The sequence below is a fragment of the Protobothrops mucrosquamatus genome, unplaced genomic scaffold, assembly GCF_001527695.2.
Source record: "Protobothrops mucrosquamatus isolate PMUCROS unplaced genomic scaffold, P.Mucros_1.0 scaffold2818, whole genome shotgun sequence".
NCBI lineage: Eukaryota > Metazoa > Chordata > Lepidosauria > Squamata > Viperidae > Protobothrops > Protobothrops mucrosquamatus.
Genome location: NW_015388851.1, coordinates 158879 through 175646, shown reverse-complemented (window position 1 = coordinate 175646; position 16768 = coordinate 158879). Strand labels below are relative to the sequence as shown.

At 42.3% G+C, this 16768-nt stretch overlaps 1 protein-coding gene across 1 annotated transcript in view; it reads right to left on the bottom strand.

Moving 5' to 3' along the window:
- Nucleotides 1-898: 898 nt before the first annotated feature.
- The window catches only part of ITPR2 (inositol 1,4,5-trisphosphate receptor type 2), a gene marked incomplete at both ends in the record, with an annotated part of 125169 nt that continues 109299 nt past the window's right edge, over nt 899-16768 (bottom strand). The window contains 8 exons of the mRNA XM_029286076.1: nt 899-1064; nt 1633-1763; nt 3463-3555; nt 6903-7098; nt 7280-7444; nt 8948-9123; nt 12593-12718; nt 15277-15469. Coding sequence (XP_029141909.1) covers nt 899-1064; nt 1633-1763; nt 3463-3555; nt 6903-7098; nt 7280-7444; nt 8948-9123; nt 12593-12718; nt 15277-15469 — 1246 coding nt within the window. The remainder of the gene's footprint in view (nt 1065-1632; nt 1764-3462; nt 3556-6902; nt 7099-7279; nt 7445-8947; nt 9124-12592; nt 12719-15276; nt 15470-16768) is intronic.

Below are 16768 nucleotides of genomic sequence, written 5' to 3'. Positions count from 1 at the left end.
CAGTGACCCGGGGACACGTGATCCCCTTTTGCGGCCTTCTGACAAGCCAAATCCAGGGGGAAGCCGGATTCACTTAACCACCGTGTAACTAACTTAACATCTGGATTGATTCACTTAGTAGCTACGGCAAGAAAAGTCGTAAAATGGGGCAAAATCCATTTAACAAATGTGTCCCTCAGTAACAGAACTTTTGGGCTCCATTGTGGTCGTTAAGTCAAGGACTACCTGTGTTGTTGTTAGTTGCGAAGTCGTGTCTGACCCCTCGCGACCCCATGGACAACGTTCCTCCAGGCCTTCCTGTCCTCTGCCATCTTCTGGAGTCCATTGAAGCTCACGCCTACTGCTTCAGTGACTCAATCCAGCCACCTCATTCTCTGTCCTCCCCTTCTTCTATTGCCCTCCATCTTTTCCAGCATTAGGCTCTCCTCCAGTGAGTCCTTCCTTTTCATTAGGTGGCCAAAGTACTTGAGTTTCAGCTTCAGGATCTGGCCTTCTAAAGAGCAGTCGGGGTTGATCTCCTCTAGGACTGACCGGTTTGATCGCCTTGCGGTCCAGGGGACTCGCAGGAGTCTTCTCCAGCACCGTAGTTCAAAGGCCTCAATTCTTGGGCGCTCAGCCTTTCTTATGGTCCAACTTTCACAGCCATACATTGCAACTGGGAAAACCATGGCCTTGACTATGCATACTTTTGTTGGCAGGGTGATGTCTCTGCTTTTTAGTATGCTGTCTAGATTTGCCATAGCTTTGGACCAAAATTATTTCTAAGGCAGCTTTCTGTGCCATTCGCGAACCACAGTCCTGGTGCCTTCACAAAGCTTGCTTGTCAACGCCTCTCTGCTTTTGCATTTCTTTTTTTTAAAAAACCCTAACGACAAGACACAAACGGACGAATACGTACCGCAGACGAAACAGGTCGTCTTCAAAACCTCTTCTTTCTTCTGCTTTTCGCTTCTGAGGTCTGCAAACGTATCGATGATGACTCCAAAGATCAGGTTCAGAACGATAATGATGACGATGAAATAAAACAGGAGGTCATAAACCACCCGAGCAGCAAACAGCGGCTCCTGAAAAGAAACATTTTTTTACGCGACGTCCAATTTTAACCCAATTCAATGAAAATAAAGGGAGTTCTCGACTTACAACAGTTCCTTTAGCGACCCTTCGAAGTTACAACGGCACTGAATAAAGGGACTTATGACCGTTTTTCACACTTAGGACCGTTGCGGCATCTCCACATGATCAAAATTCAGAGCCTTGGCAACTGACTCATAGTTATGACGGTGGCAATGTCCCAGAGTCACGTGATCCTTCTGACCAGCAAAGTTAAGGGGGAAGGCAGCTTCACTTAACAATCGGGTTACTAATTTAACAACTGCAGTGGTTCACTTAAAAAAAGTGACAAGGGAAGTCGTAAAACTGGGCAAACAGTTGAAAGGCTGCTTACGTTTCAGATTCAAAATTCTAACGTTTGGGGCACTGCTATGAGTCAATTAACAACTCTGCCAAAAATGGTCATAAAAAATGGGGCAAAATTCACTTCGCAAATGTCTCCCTTAGCAACAGAAATGTTGGGCTCAGTTCTGGTCGTAAGTCCGGGACCCCCTGTATATACCAAGCCAATGAAACACTCACCTCTTTGGATGGCTTCCGAAGAACGTCCCCCACTCCTCCACCATTTCTCAGTCCTTGGTTCAACACGGTCACGATACACATCAGCAAAGTGTCACAAGTCCTCTCAATCCCATCCTCATCGCTGTCTTCACCTATGGATATCGTAAGGGCACTTCAATCAACCAATCAGAGTGGAGCTGGAAGGGACCTCGGAGGTCTTCAAGTCCAACCCCCTGCTCAAGCAGGAGACCCTATACAAGGGGTAGGCAACCTTGGCTCTTTTATGACTGGTGGACTTCAACTCCCAGAATTCCTGAGCCAGCCATGCTGAGGGGAAAGGGAGAGGTTTCCAAGCTGAGCCATGCTGGCTCAGGAATTCTGGGAGTTGAAGTCCACGAGTCATGAGGGGACCATAGTTCCCCCATGCTGGCTCAGGAATTCTGGGAGTTGAAGTCCACCAGTCATAAAAGAGCCAAGGTCGCCTACCCCTGCCCTATACCATGTCAGACAAATGGCAGTCCAGTCCCTTCTTTAAAATCTCCAGTGTTGCAGGAACGGTTGCTGGAATTGGGTATGTCAAGTCTAGAAAAAAGAAGGACTAGGGGTGACATGAAAGCAGTGTTCCAATATCTCAGGGGTTGGCACAAAGAAGATAGGGTTAACTTATTTTCCAAAGCACCTGAGGGCAGGACAAAAAGCAAAGGGTGGAAACTAATCATGGAGAGAAGCAACCTGGAACTAAGGAGAAATTTCCTGACAGTGAGAATAATTAATCAGCGGAGCGGCTTGCCTCCAGAAGTTGTGGGTGCTCCATCACTGGAGGTTTTAAAGAAGAGACTGGACAGCCATTTGTCTGCAATGGTATAAGGTCTTCTGCCTGAGCAGGGGGTTGGACTAGAAGATCTCCGAGGTCTCTTCCGATTCTGTTATTCTGTATTCTGTAGTACACTGGGACTTCACTTTACTACATCTCCGTGCAAATGGCTTTGCATGCAAATAACCTAATTTCTGCAATGGCATCACCAATTTTATCCTCCATAATGGACACCCCCTTCCCCAAGCTATTTTATCAATCACTTGTTTCACTATAGTTGGATAACGACAATATTTGTCTTAAACATGAGTCAGGGTGAGTGAAGAGCAGAGGAAAAGAGAGGAGAGCAGAGGAGGGGAGGGGAAGGGAGGGAGAGAAGGGAAGAGAAGAGAAGAGAAGAGAAGAGAAGAGAGGAGAGGAGAGAAGAGAAGAGAAGAGAAGAGAAGAGAAGAGAAGAGAAGAGAAGAGAAGAGAAGAGAAGAGAAGAGAAGAGAAGAGAAGAGAAGAGAGATGGGGGGAACACATATCAGAGCAATTATCAAATGGATAATATTTCTTTCTGATCTCTAAGTCAGTACAGGTAATCCTTGACTTACAATGGTTTGTTTAACGACCGTTAGAAGTTACAGCAGCATTGTAAAAAGTGACTTTACACCCTTTTTCACACTTACAACCATTGGGGCGTCCCCATCATCATGTGATCAAAATTCAGATGCTTGGCAACTGGCATGTACTTATGATGGTTGCAGCCTCCTGGGGGGGGTGTCACCTGACCCCCTTTTGCAACCTTCTGACAAGCCAAGTCCATGGGGGCAGCCAGATTCACTTAGCAACCGGGTTAGTAACTTAGCAACGGCAGTGATTCACTTAACAACTGTGGCAAGAAAGATCGTGCAATGGGGCAAAAGTCACTTAACAAACGTCTCCCTTGGCAACAGAAACTTCGGACTCAGTTGGAGTCGTAAGTCGAGGACTCCCTGCAGTGGAAATAATTCATTTGGGAGAAAGGCAAAATATTTTATAAGCGTCCCACTAACCTGATTTGATGGTTGGTACTGCAGCACTGCAGTTCTCTATTGAGCAGGTTTCCACCATTGTTGTTAAGCTTGTGGTAGAGATGGTGCTGCTGTCTGATATGTCAACAAAGACAACAACAGTAACAAGGACATGGAAAATCATGAGGCCTATTCACACTTTGAAAGTAGAAGTGAATGTTTTATGAAGTCAACCACCCCTGTTTGCCAATCATTCAATTATCCCCTCATTTCTCAGGCTTCGGCATGAATTTGAAAGAAAAAAACCCACGTTTGGGTGATTTAAGGAATCAATTGACTGAAGTTAATGTCACTCTTAGACCCGTTGCCCTTAATTTTTTTTTTTTTTAGGGCCTTCAAAATGGTGAGAGTTGGAGGTTTCAGGGATAATATGGATTATTATTATGGATAAGCAGCCCTGAGTCGCTCGATAGTAAGATGGACGGCACAGAAAATTTACTGAATAAATAAATAATAGAGAAGGGTCATCCAGATTATTTTTGAAGCATGCACTGCCCTGCTATGCATTATTACGATAAATATTAAATGCTGGCCATTTCATCTTTGAGTTTCAAACTTGTTCCCTCAAACGTAATAAATTCCACGTTTGTGTACGTTCCAAAGTTCTGTAAAAATTCAGCAGATCAATTTCCTTCCTTACTTTATTAATTTGTACTGGTTATTCTCCATTTTCAATTCCCCTAGTACAGGGGTAGGCAACCTTGGCTCTTTTATGACTGGTGGACTTCAACTCCCAGAATTCCTGAGCCAGCATGGGGAAAATATGGCCCCCTCATGACTGGTGGACTTCAACTCCCAGAATTCCTGAGCCAGCATGGGGGAAATATGGCCCCCTCATGACTGGTGGACTTCAACTCCCAGAATTCCTGAGCCAGCATGGGGGAAATATGGCCCCCTCATGACTGGTGGACTTCAACTCCCAGAATTCCTGAGCCAGCATGGGGGAAATATGGCCCCCTCATGACTCGTGGACTTCAACTCCCAGAATTCCTGAGCCAGCGTGGCTCAGCTTGGAAACCTCTCCCTTTCCCCTCAGCACGGCTGGCTCAGGAATTCTGGGAGTTGAAGTCCACGAGTCATAAAAGAGCCAAGGTTGCCCACCCCTGACCTAGTAGCCAAGATTTAAATGTCATCTGCACACCGCTCTCCCAAATATAGCTAGTCATTTCATTTAGTGACCAAAGTTACAACAGTACTGGAAAAAGGGACTTATAACCGTTTTCCACACTTACGACCGTTGCAGTATCCACAGGGTCACGTGATTTACATTCGGATGCTTGGCGCCTGACTCACATTTATGACGGTTGCAGTGTCCTGGGATCACATGATCCCCTTTTGAGACCTTCTGACAAGCAAAGTTAATGGGGAAGCCAGATTCACTTAACAACCGTGTTGCCAACTTCACAACTGCAGTGTTTCACTTAAACGCCGGCAAGAAAAGTCGTAAAATGGGACAAAACTGATGTTAAAAACTATCTCGCTCATCAACATAAATTTTGGGCTCAATCATGGTGCTAAATTGAGGACTACTGTACCTAATTTCCTTTCTTACTTTATTACTATTATTATTATTACTATTATTATTATTATTATTATTATTATTATTATTATTATTATTACTATTATTAACTTGTATTAGGTATTCACTATTTTTGATTTACCTTGTAGCAAGGATTTAAATAACATCTGCACACAGATTTCCCAAATATGTATCTCTTCTTAAAGCTAGAAGCTTTAAATCCAAATCTTCAACTATGCAAAACTAATTGAATTTTAAAGCCTTTTGAATGTTTGCTCTGGCAGAGGGGAAATCTGCAGTTCAATTACTATCAAGGAAGACAAAAGAACTAAATCAAAATTCTACTGAAGCACAAAGCTGTAATGGAAACAAAAACATCAGTGTTTCATATTTACACTATATCACAGGCTTTCGTTGCAGCTTCTGCTTAAATTAAAGAACTGACATCAAATCACTTCATCCACTTAAGAGGGGAAATTATTCAGAGCTACAAACTGTCAAATATTAGAATAATATCAGTTTATTTAAAGCATGACATTACTTTAAAAAAAAACAACAGGCCGACACGGAGAACATTGTGTTAAGGTGCTGCTCTTTTGAATTTTGAACATTTAAACATTTCCAAGGTTGAAAATGCAGTTTGATGCTCATTTGCGAATAACGTGCAGAGTGGAATAAAATATTAAGTTCACTTTCCCAAAATGACTAAGCAATTAATAATAATAATAATAATAATAATAATAATAATAATAATAATAATAAAGTTGGAAGGGACCTTGGAGGTCATCTGGTCCAACCCCCTGCTCAGGCAGGAAACCCTATACCATTTCAGACAAATGGCTGTCCAGTCTCTTCTTAAAAACTTCCAGTGTTGGAGCATTCACAGCTTCTGGAGGCAGGTTGTTCCACTGGTTAATTGTTCTAACTGTCAGGAAGTTTCTCCTTAGTTCTAGGTTGCTTCTCTCCTTGATTAGTTTCCATCCGTGGCTTCTCGTCCTGCCTTCAGGTGCCTTGGAAAATAGCTTGACTCCCTCTTCTTTGGGGCAGCCCCTGAGATACTGGAACACTGCTATCATGTCCCCCCTCGTCCTTCTCTTCATTAAACTAGACATACCCAATTCCAGCAGCCTTTCCTTATATGTTTTAGCCTCCAGCCCCCTAATCATCTTTGTTGCTCTTCTCTGTACTCTTTCTAGAGTCTCAGCATGCATCAGCTTTATTACATTAAATATTTCTTTGGCCGCGAGGATTGGGCAGGATTTATCTACGTTGCAGCGAAGGTCCCAAAGGTGCTTTTTCAAGAGGCAACTGGATTTTCTTGATTTTCTTTGAAGACATTTCGCTTCTCATCCAAGAAGCTTCTTCAGCTCTGACTGGATGGTGGGGAATGGAAGGATTTATATTCTTTGCATTCTTTTAGAGAGTCATTGAGGCCAGCTGTCCACAAGGAATATTCCCCACCATCCAGTCAGAGCTGAAGAAGCTTTTTGGATGAGAAGCAAAACATCTTCAAAGAAAAACAAGGAAGTCCAGTTGCCTCCTGAAAAAGCACCTTTGACTGAGAATTTCCACAGACATGTTACAGTGAAGGGTTTGTAGGGCTAAATCTGGCAAAAAGATAAGTTTGAAATAGTCATGAAACATTCTTAGGGATTGTCTATGGGGATTCTCAATCATCCAGGTCATGGTTGTCCCATAGGTGCTTTTTCAAGAGGCAACTAACTGGACTTTCTTCGGGTTTTTTTGAAGACGTTTCGCTTCTCATCCAAGAAGCTTCTTCAGTTCTGACTTCAGCTCAGCTCCTTCCATTCCCCACCATTCAGTCAGAGCTGAATGTCCCCCCCAAAAAATGGAAATGGAAAATGGAATTTGTTGAAATATCGTTCTATGCTTCAAGCTGTACCTGTAATGGAGGTTTTATTTTTCAGTCTTTCCACGTCCATGATGAAGTCATCCTTCAGAAACAAGAACCCAACAATGGAGAAGAGATAGACCAGGATGAGAGCGAGGACAGCTGTCAGGATAATGGAGCGCCCATTCCGCGTGACACTTTTGATGACATTCAGCAAAGTCTCCTCTCGGTATACCAAGTCAAATAACTGGAGAAGGTAATAAGCAAGAAGGAAGGCAATTAATCTCATAAATCACATTGGGATTGGCAGACATTCGCCCCCTGAATTCAAGTAATGGTCTATATGCATGACAGAATTTTCAAGAGGTGCCCCCAAAAAACAAACATTAGTTTCTTCTCCGACAAGAAATAAAAAACTATATACTCACCAAGAAGCTGTAAAAAAATTCATGCACACAGAGGCCCAGCATGCAGACCAAAACATAGGCCACGTGGTAGAGAAAAGCCATGTCCATGATGACGGCTCGGTATCCACGGGTGAACGTCCCACGGTTCCCAACGAAGCTCACCAAAAATACAATCTTGTTGCAAAGCTGCACAAAAAAAAAAAAATACAATCTTATTACAAAGGTGGAGAGAAGCAATATAGACAAGAGCTCTCAAGACCTACGATGCTATCCCCAGGGCTTGCATTTATCTTCTGTCAGCCTGAGTCCCCCATAGGTAACAAGAATGTCTCAACAAAATGTGTTTCTACAAAATTAAAGCACCCATAGATAGGCAGGGCAAATAGAAACAACCACTAGGCCCAAGTTATATTTTTGATTTATGTGACATAATACCAGAATACACTGTGAATAACAAAGTTAGTTAGTTTATGAGATGGATGGTGTGGAAATTTAATTGGGCAGGTGGGTGGGTGGACGGATAGACAGATAAATGATAATGATGGATAAGATAGATAGATAGATAGATAGATAGATAGATAGATAGATAGATAGATAGATAGATAGATAGATAGATAGATAGATAGATAGATAGACAGATAGAAATTAGATAGATAGATAGATAGATAGATAGATAGATAGATAGATAGATAGATAGAGAAATTAGATAGATAGAAATTAGATGATAGATAGATAGATAGATAGATAGATAGATAGATAGATAGATAGATATAGATAGATAGATAGATAGATAGATAGATAGATAGATAGATAGATGATAGATAGATAGATAGATAGATACAGACGACAGACTAGATAGAGGATAGAGGATAAATGTTAGATAGATAGACAGACAGACAGACAGACAGACAGACAGACAGACAGACAGACAGACAGACTAGATAGATCATAGACAGAGGATAAATGTTAGACAGACAGACAGACAGACAGACAGACAGACAGACAGACAGACAGACAGACAGATTAGATAGATGATAGACAGAGGATAGATGTTAGATAGATGATATAAATGATAGATGATAGATGGCAGCTAGATAGCTAGATAGCCAGATAAATAGATAGAAGATAGATAGATAGATAGATAGATAGATAGATAGATAGATAGATGATAAATTAGATAGATGGCAGACGATAGATGAGTGAAAGAGAGAGATAGGAGATAGGTAGAGCTCAAAAAACAGTGTTCAATCTTAGCTTTCTAATTGTGATAAGCTCTATTTTGGTGAATTTCCATCATGGATAGGTATCTGGTTCCAAATGACAAGCAATGCCATCACAAAATACACACACGCATGCATAGACACATACCTATAATTCATTCATATCCTGCTTTTCTTTCAAAATATGATCTACCAGGTCTGCTAAACCTATTATTTTCATGCTGTACAAACCCCACCGCAGCAAAAGTAAAAGATGTCCTTGCAGCCGAGGCTGAGGAATTCTGGGAGTTGAAGTCCACAAGTCATAAAAGGGCCAAGTTTGAAGACCCCCTGTGGTAGAAGTTGTAGAAAGTCTTACAGAAACCACCACAGCTGATGAGTCATTGTTTCCAGGGAGATAGTAATTCCACGCTTTCTCTCTAGCTTTATGTTCATTCGTGAATTGCAGAATGAGTACTTAAGTACTTACGTTAGCGGCACCCAGGAGAATCAGCGTGGGCCCCAAACCAATGGTATATATTGACCTGAGCATAACCGAGACCAAAAACGGGCGGATTCCAACAGGTTTGGGGAAAACGAAAAGGAGAGACGTGCAGATGGCGACAGCTATCCAGAGGACGATGGAAAATAACGGAGAGAGGATGCCTAGATTGAAGAAGAGGCATCGTGATATTTTTAGAACATTAAGAACCACGTTCTTGAATTAAACCAGTTGCGATTAAATCAAATCAAACTAAATCCTGCGGGGGGGGGGGGAAAGGGACACGAATACTTTCATTAAATGGTTAACCTATCAATATGGTTAAATAGAAGTGAAGGACTTCCTGTAGAAAAAAGGAACAAATTAAGTTGGTTGCCGTGGTTGATTTGGTGAACTCTTAAGTCAAGGCCTTGACTTACAATTTGCTTAGCAACCGTTCAGCGTTACAAGGGCACTGAAAAAAAAAGTCACTAACGCTCAGTCCTCACACTTACGGCCATTGCAGCATCTCCACAGTCATATGATCAAAATTTGGGCACTTGGCAACTGGGATGTATTTACTACGGTTGCAGAAAACCAAGGTCACGTGATCCCCATTTGTGGTCTGGCCAATCAGCTCCTGACAAGTATCTAGTTAAGGACGCGAGGATTTCAATTCCCAGAATTCCTCCAGCCAGCATGAGATTCTGGGAGTTGAAGTCCATGTGTCTTAAAAGTTGCCAAGGTTGGGAAAGCCAGATTTAGAGAATGGGTATGTGAATAGGCTTGAATTATGGAATATTCTACCCAGAGTTGAAATTTGGTTGCTGAAGGGGATAAATATGTTATGAATAAATGCATTTAAAGAATGTTTGCGGGGATGAATGTGCTAGTTGAATACGTGGGTCTACGGGTAGATTTGCATTCAGGTGACGCCATACTGCTGGCTGAGAATCTGAAGGGTTTTCAGCAAATGATAGATTGTATTGTGTACCGAGAAGCACGGATGCGAAAAAGAATATATCAAAAGGAAAGGGAGATGTGTTTGACAGGGGAAAAAAAAAAGGACTGAAGATTGCAGGTTATATAAAAAGTGACAAAATGTCCAGTAAAGAGATGAATTTGTACACCTTGGTAGAAAGTTTCCCTAAAGCCATGGAAATTGTCAGGCACAAAGTATCGGGTCCACACGGGAAGGGCTGATTATGCTGATTTATTGCTAAAAGCCTACGCGCAGGAATCTTCTCAAATAACAGAGATCACCTGCTTGGAGTTAGATAAGGAACAACTGAATTCATGGGGAATTGAGCTTAGTCTGCTTGTGGCTACGTAGGGATTCTAGGCTGATTCCTCTTTTAACTCTGCCTCCCTGTTCTGTCACTCCTCTCCTATAGAAATGGAATGGATTCTGGCCAACTTGTTTACAAAATTCACTTATTATGGGATTCTAGGCCGATTCCTCCTTTAACTCCGCTTCCACGTTCTGCCACTCCTTCTCCTATAGAAATGGAATGGATTCTGGCCAACTTGTTTAAAAACTTCACTTATTATGGGATTCTAGGCCGATTCCTCCTTTAACCCCACCTCCACATCCTGCCACTCCTTCTCCTACAGAAATGGAATGGATTCTGGCCAACTTGTTTAAAAAATTTACTTGTTATAATTGGAATTTGGCGGATAATTGGGACAGATGGATCCGGACCCAATTAGATGGTCAAGCAATGGGGTCACATCCCTGCTACGTTGCATACAGAAATCTCATGCCATGTCAGATGTCCGTCTGATGGATGGATCTACACACCTTGTGGTCTAAGGTTAGGGCTGTTAGCATTCCAAGATTGCAGTTGTGTAATAGGCAATCCCAGTCTTGCAATTCTGCAATTTCAAGGGCACATGACATGAGCAAAAAACAGCTCCTGAATTAGAGAGAGCCTAGAAGACACACCAAATGAGCATATGACAAATCAAATGCCCTGGCCAATCTGATCATCTGGAAAGCACATGTTGTCTATGTTAGAAGCCCAGGATTCTCTAAGTGAAAATGAAAAGTGAAGGTTACATCTAGGAAAATGGCCTAATTGGGCTTTTAAATAGGGATAGTCAGACCAGCCATAACTGGGCCATGTGCAATTCACATGTTTCTGTTAACAAGCATTGTTCCACACCCCACAGAGTTGTGGCTGGGTTTTTTTTTCTCTACACAAAAGAGCATGACTTCTCTTTAATAATGGAGAGTCTTGAGGTTTTTAAAAATGGACTTGTTCCTTCTCAAGTAAATGGAGGACTGCCTTTAAAGCTGTTGAAGTTCTAGGTGGATGCTGCTTTTCCTGCTTGCATGACGTGAATCATCCGGTCATTTCTTCTCCCAGACATTTAATTTTTCTTTACATGTTTTCAGCATGTGATATGATGACTGGACTTGTCATGCGTTTGCCTTTCTTTAGAGTTTGCCCAGCTGGCAGGAAACAGGTCAGGAAATTTTCCTTTCCTTTCCTTTCCTTTCCTCCCCTTCTCCTTTCCTTTCCTCTCTTTTCCTTTCCTCCCCTTCTCCTCTCCTTTCCTTTCCTCTCCTCTCCTTTCGTTTCTTTTCTTTCTCCTTTCCTTTCCTCCCCTTCGTCCCCCTTTCGTTTCCTTTCCTTTCGTTTCCTTTTCTTTCCTTCCCTTTCCTTTCCTTCTTCTTTTATCTTTCTTTTCCTTTCTTTCCCCCCTACTCCTACTACTTCTTTCTCTTTTCCCCCTGTAGTTGCAAGAGTAAAACATGGGCCAGTAAAACATGACCACATATAGAAAAGAAGAGAGCAACCATCTACTTCAAGGGAGAAACCAATTTTTCCAGATCTGTTCCATTAGCAGTGTTCCACAGAGGCCAAACTTTCCATTTTTTGTTTCCAAATTCTAATATTCCACCCATAGAATTCTTCTAAGGCAGACATGTCAAACACAAGGCCCGGGGGCCGGATGTGGCCCGCGAAGTGGATTCATGTGGCCCGCGAAGCCATCCTGGAAACAGTGAGGGAACGGTCCCCTCCGCCTTGGCCCAGGCCCAGGCTGGCCGGCTGGGAGTCAATGTACAATTTTGTGGTGGCCATCTACGCTGAAAGGCATTCAGTCTTAGCTCCACAAGGCCGTCTAGAAACAGCGAGGAACCAGCCCCTGCCGTGTCAGCCCCGCCCCCTGTGTGCATGCTGGGGAGGTGTCACCCTTTGTGAGGAATGAAGAAATGGACCATGCCTTGGCACTTGCCCTGGTCCCCCCCCTTCTGCCAGAGACCCTCAGATCTGTCCCACTCCTGCCCAGGCCCCCACAGGCATCCTTGACGCGAACGATGTAGAGATGGCCATGCCCACCCCAGTAGACCACACCGACTCCATCCATGCCCACCCAGTAGGCCGCACCCACCCTGGCCACACCCACCTGCCCCCCCCAAGGGCAACCGCAATGTTGATGCGGCCCTCAATGAAATTGAGTTTGACACCCCTGTTCTAAGGGAACTGTTTCCCCCAGCCAGCTCCAGCCAAAAAATAAAAAAAATATTGTCCGTTTCGAAGATGTCCCTGACAACAGATGACTTACGAATAAGTTGGCGGTGGGCTTCTACTATTGCTAGCAACGGAAAGATCTGAGTTTTGAAACGTTATAACCCAAGCAATATACCTTCATCGCCATCATCTCCAAACGGATAGAAGAGGGCGACGGCTAGATTGATGAAAACGGCCAGGTTGAACGATATGCTTCCCCAGAGAGAAATTTGCCGAGAGAACCAAAATAATGCTGGATTATCTAGGAAGGAAACGAAGAGCAATTATTGTTCGTCTCAACAAAAATGATTGTTCATCAGAAAGCAGCACCTTTGGGGGAAGGGTTGATGTAACATTCTCCAGGCGTGGTGGGTGCTCCATCACCAGAGACTTTCAAAAAGACTAGACAACCATTTCTCCGAAATGGTACGGGGTCTCCTGCTCGAGCAGGAGGTTAGACTAGAAGACCTCCAAGGTCCCTACCAGCTCTGTTTTTTTCTGTCCTGTTTTAAGTCGTGGTATCTTCCGATTAAAATTTTATCTGTTGCTATTACATCTTCAAGCAATGCCACATTATCAAGAATACAGGAGTGAATTATTGACACTAAAGAATGAAGTGAAGCATACAGGAGTGGCCAAAATTGTGGAAACCTTTGGGGAAAAGTGTATTTTTGAGGTTGGATGGCTAATAACACCACTTTTTGTTCTGGCATTACTGTTTACCCATATCTATTTAATATCCTTTTTTTTGTTAGAATAACTTTCTTCCTGTAAAGCTGTTGATTAGTCCCCAACAGGACTTGCTGCTCTATCTAAAAAAAAACAAACCTCAAATGAAGGTGTTAAAAATAATAGAAATAAGTTATATATCAGGGGATACTTGAGCAAATCCTGGCTTAATATTACTTCATAGACTGATAATCTCATAGTTCAATCCCATATTTGTATAAATATGGCCACTAGGGTGTATGGCCACAAAAACCCAAAAGTGCTTTTCTCCAAGTGGCAACTGGTCTTTCTTGATTTTTCTTCTCATCCAAAAAGTGAATTCTTTCTTTTCAAAAGACTGAAAAGAGTAGAAATCCTTTCCATTCCTCACCAGTTTTTTTAGAACTGAAGAAGCTTCTTGTATGAGAAGCGAAACATCTTTGAGAAAAATCAAGAAAGACCAGTTGACATTTGGAGAAAAGCAGTTTTGGGACAACTATGACTTGGATGACTGAGAATCTCCATAGACACGGCCACGAAAAGACTAGGTTATATAGCAGTAATACATATAGTAGTGGCCAAAATTGTGGAAACCTTTTGGGAAAAGTGAATTTTTGAGGTTTGATGGCTAATAACACCACTTTTTTCTTGGAGTAGTACCATAAAATTATATATCAATGGAAAGATAATTTAATCAAGAATGTAATGCAACAAAGTTTGTTCAATTATCTGTATTGTATTCTATGAAAAGTTATAGCCAAATAACCAGAAAAAGGAAGCACAACTTGCTTAGATTGATATCAGGTAGCTTTCCTTCATCTGATTGTAGCCAATGAGCAGGAGTGTTGAGAGAGCCAATCAGGTGTCATCTTGTTTTGGCCATGAGTCAATCAGATCACAGTAGGATTCGGTGATTGATGTCATGTGTTGAAGCTGAGAGGAGGACATGTGTCAGTGTGTGATGTGATCGCTATCAAGTCGGTTGGGTTTTTTTGTGTTCTTTCATTTAGTGAGCTTGTGAAACGTAATAAAATTAAAGGAATGGTGCAAAGAGTTGACTAGTCGCCCAGAAAGCGATGTAAAATAGTATTATTAAGTGAACAAGGCTACAGTTACAAAGAAATTAGAAGAAAAATGGGTGTAAACTTAACCAAAGGTGGCATTTCTACTGTACACTTTTCCCAAAAGGTTTCCACCATTTTGGCCACTACTAAGTAACTTTTTTAAAAAGATGGTTTGCTCGACTTGTTTGGAAAAAGAAAACATGGGTTGGATTCTAATTTATAGATAGCCTAAGGTTTGACATCAAATCTACATTGATCCCTTGTTTTAATATGGCCACCCATTTTTTGACTTGTTATTCTACGTTTTATCTTGTTTTTTATGGTTAATAAATGGATAAAGCAGAACCTTTACAAAAGGACATTCCCCAAGGTTAGAGTCTAGACCAGGGGTAGGCAAGCTTGGCTCTTTTATGGCTTGTGGACTTCAACTCCCAGAATTCCTGAGCCAGCCATGCTGAGGGGAAAGAGAGAAGTTTTCAAGCTGAGCCATGCTGGCTCAGGAATTCTGAGAGTTGAAGTTCGCAAGTCATAAAAGAGCCAAGGTTGCCTACCCCTGGACTAGGCAATAGATCTCTTCATTTATTACATTTACATTTACATTTATTACATTTATACCCCGCCCTTCTCCTGGTGGACTCATGGCGGCTCACAGCCAGTTTAAAACCAAACAATCAGTACAATATACAAAATTTAAAATATAGTTAAAAAGAAATATTAATATGGGCCTTTTCTTCCTTTTTTTAAAAGTTATTTAAAAACCAAATTTAAAATACCCCTTAGGCCAGTCCCGCCAGCTGAAATAGCCATGTCTTGAGGGCGCGGCGGAAGGAGGGGAGATCCGGAATCACCCGGATCTCTGGGGGTAGTTCGTTCCAGAGGGTGGGAGCTCCAACAGAGAAGGCTCTCCCCCTGGGGGTCGCCAACCGACACTGTCTGGTTGACGGCACCCTGAGGAGACCCTCTCTGTGGGAGCGTATCGGCCGGTGAGAGGTGATCTGTGGCAGAAGTAACCATCAAACAGACGAACCCTTACAAACCCCGTACTTACTCCTAATTTTTCTCTGCCACTTCATTTCATTATACAGATCCTCGGTCTGCTGGAAAAAGTCGTTTACTTTGCTTCCTTGCTCGTCTCTTTCGGTGGTATTGAACACCCGGCATTTTGATTCGTGAGTGAGGAATTCACAAATGTTCGGCACGGGAAATACTATTTGTTCCATGGTTCTGTCGTGGCGGACAATCTGCAAAGACCCATAACTCACTTGGAGACATATATACCGTTGGGATGTCAACATAAATTATCGTTTTGTGCTTCCGTGGGCACAGCAGAAGTTGAGGAATATTACAGCTGCTGTTCCAATTTGATGCCTGTTCCAGACATGTCAGAACAATGCAATTGGGCAGAGTTTCAGGAACAGGAAAATCTCCTTAATTTTGAGGCATGAGGTATTGGGATAACAGTAGATTAACACCCCTTAAGTGTTCAACATGAAGTTGGCAAACATTCAATTTCAGTTCATATACATTTGTGAGAATTTATGTACGTCCCAGATAGATACGAAGAATTTTTAAGAGAAAGAAAAAACTACTAGGTAATATCTGGAATGAAAGAAGAAGGCTACATTAAAACCAAAAACCGACATGAAAAGCAGATAGAGCTTATTTGTTCATTTACCACGATCTCTGTTGCCTTTCAAAACAAGGGCATAAAAAGTTAAAACTAAGAAGCATAGCCACAAACCTAATCTGTCTGTCTGTCTTTATCACCTATCAATCAGCTATCAATCAATCATGCATCCATCCATCCAATATATGACGCTGGATTCTGTTTAACTTCAGAATGGAATCTCTTCATGAACAGCTGCACATTGTGATACAGTGCAGAAAGTGTGACATTAAAGATTTCGGAAATATGAAACTTTCCCGATTTTTAGGGAATAAACATTATTTATGACTGAATTTGTAAGCAAACAGTGCTGAGCCAGTCTTTGAGTAAAATTTGGTAGAAAACCTGAGGCTCTCCTAGGACAGGGCTTTTCAACCTTTTCACCCATTGTACCACTTTTAGGATATGGCAACATCAGAGTACCACCAGTCGCCTAGCAAGGTGTCAAAAACTTGATGACCAAAAAAAAAAAAGGAAAAAAGTGATAAAGTACAGGTAGTCCTCAACTTACAACAGTTCACTTAGTGACTCTTAGAAGTTACAATGGCACTGAAAAAAGTGCCCCCCAAGCCACAGCCTAGCAAGACACCTGCCTGCCCGCCCGGTGGCACTCTTCCTCCTGTCCGAGGTTTTCATTGTTGTGAGCATTTCTGTTGAGGATTGGCAGTGGGGGTGGGGTGGGGGGGTGTTTGGTTTTTATTCCCCCATCTGCTGGGTGGTTGCAGCAGGTTTTGGTCACTTCACATGACCCTGGGACACTGTGACCGTCATAAATAAATATGAATCGGTTGCCAAGCATCTGAATGTAAATCACAAGACCCTGGAGGTGCTGCAACATTCCAGCTGATCGGTGCTTCTTCTGGGCTCAGCAGAA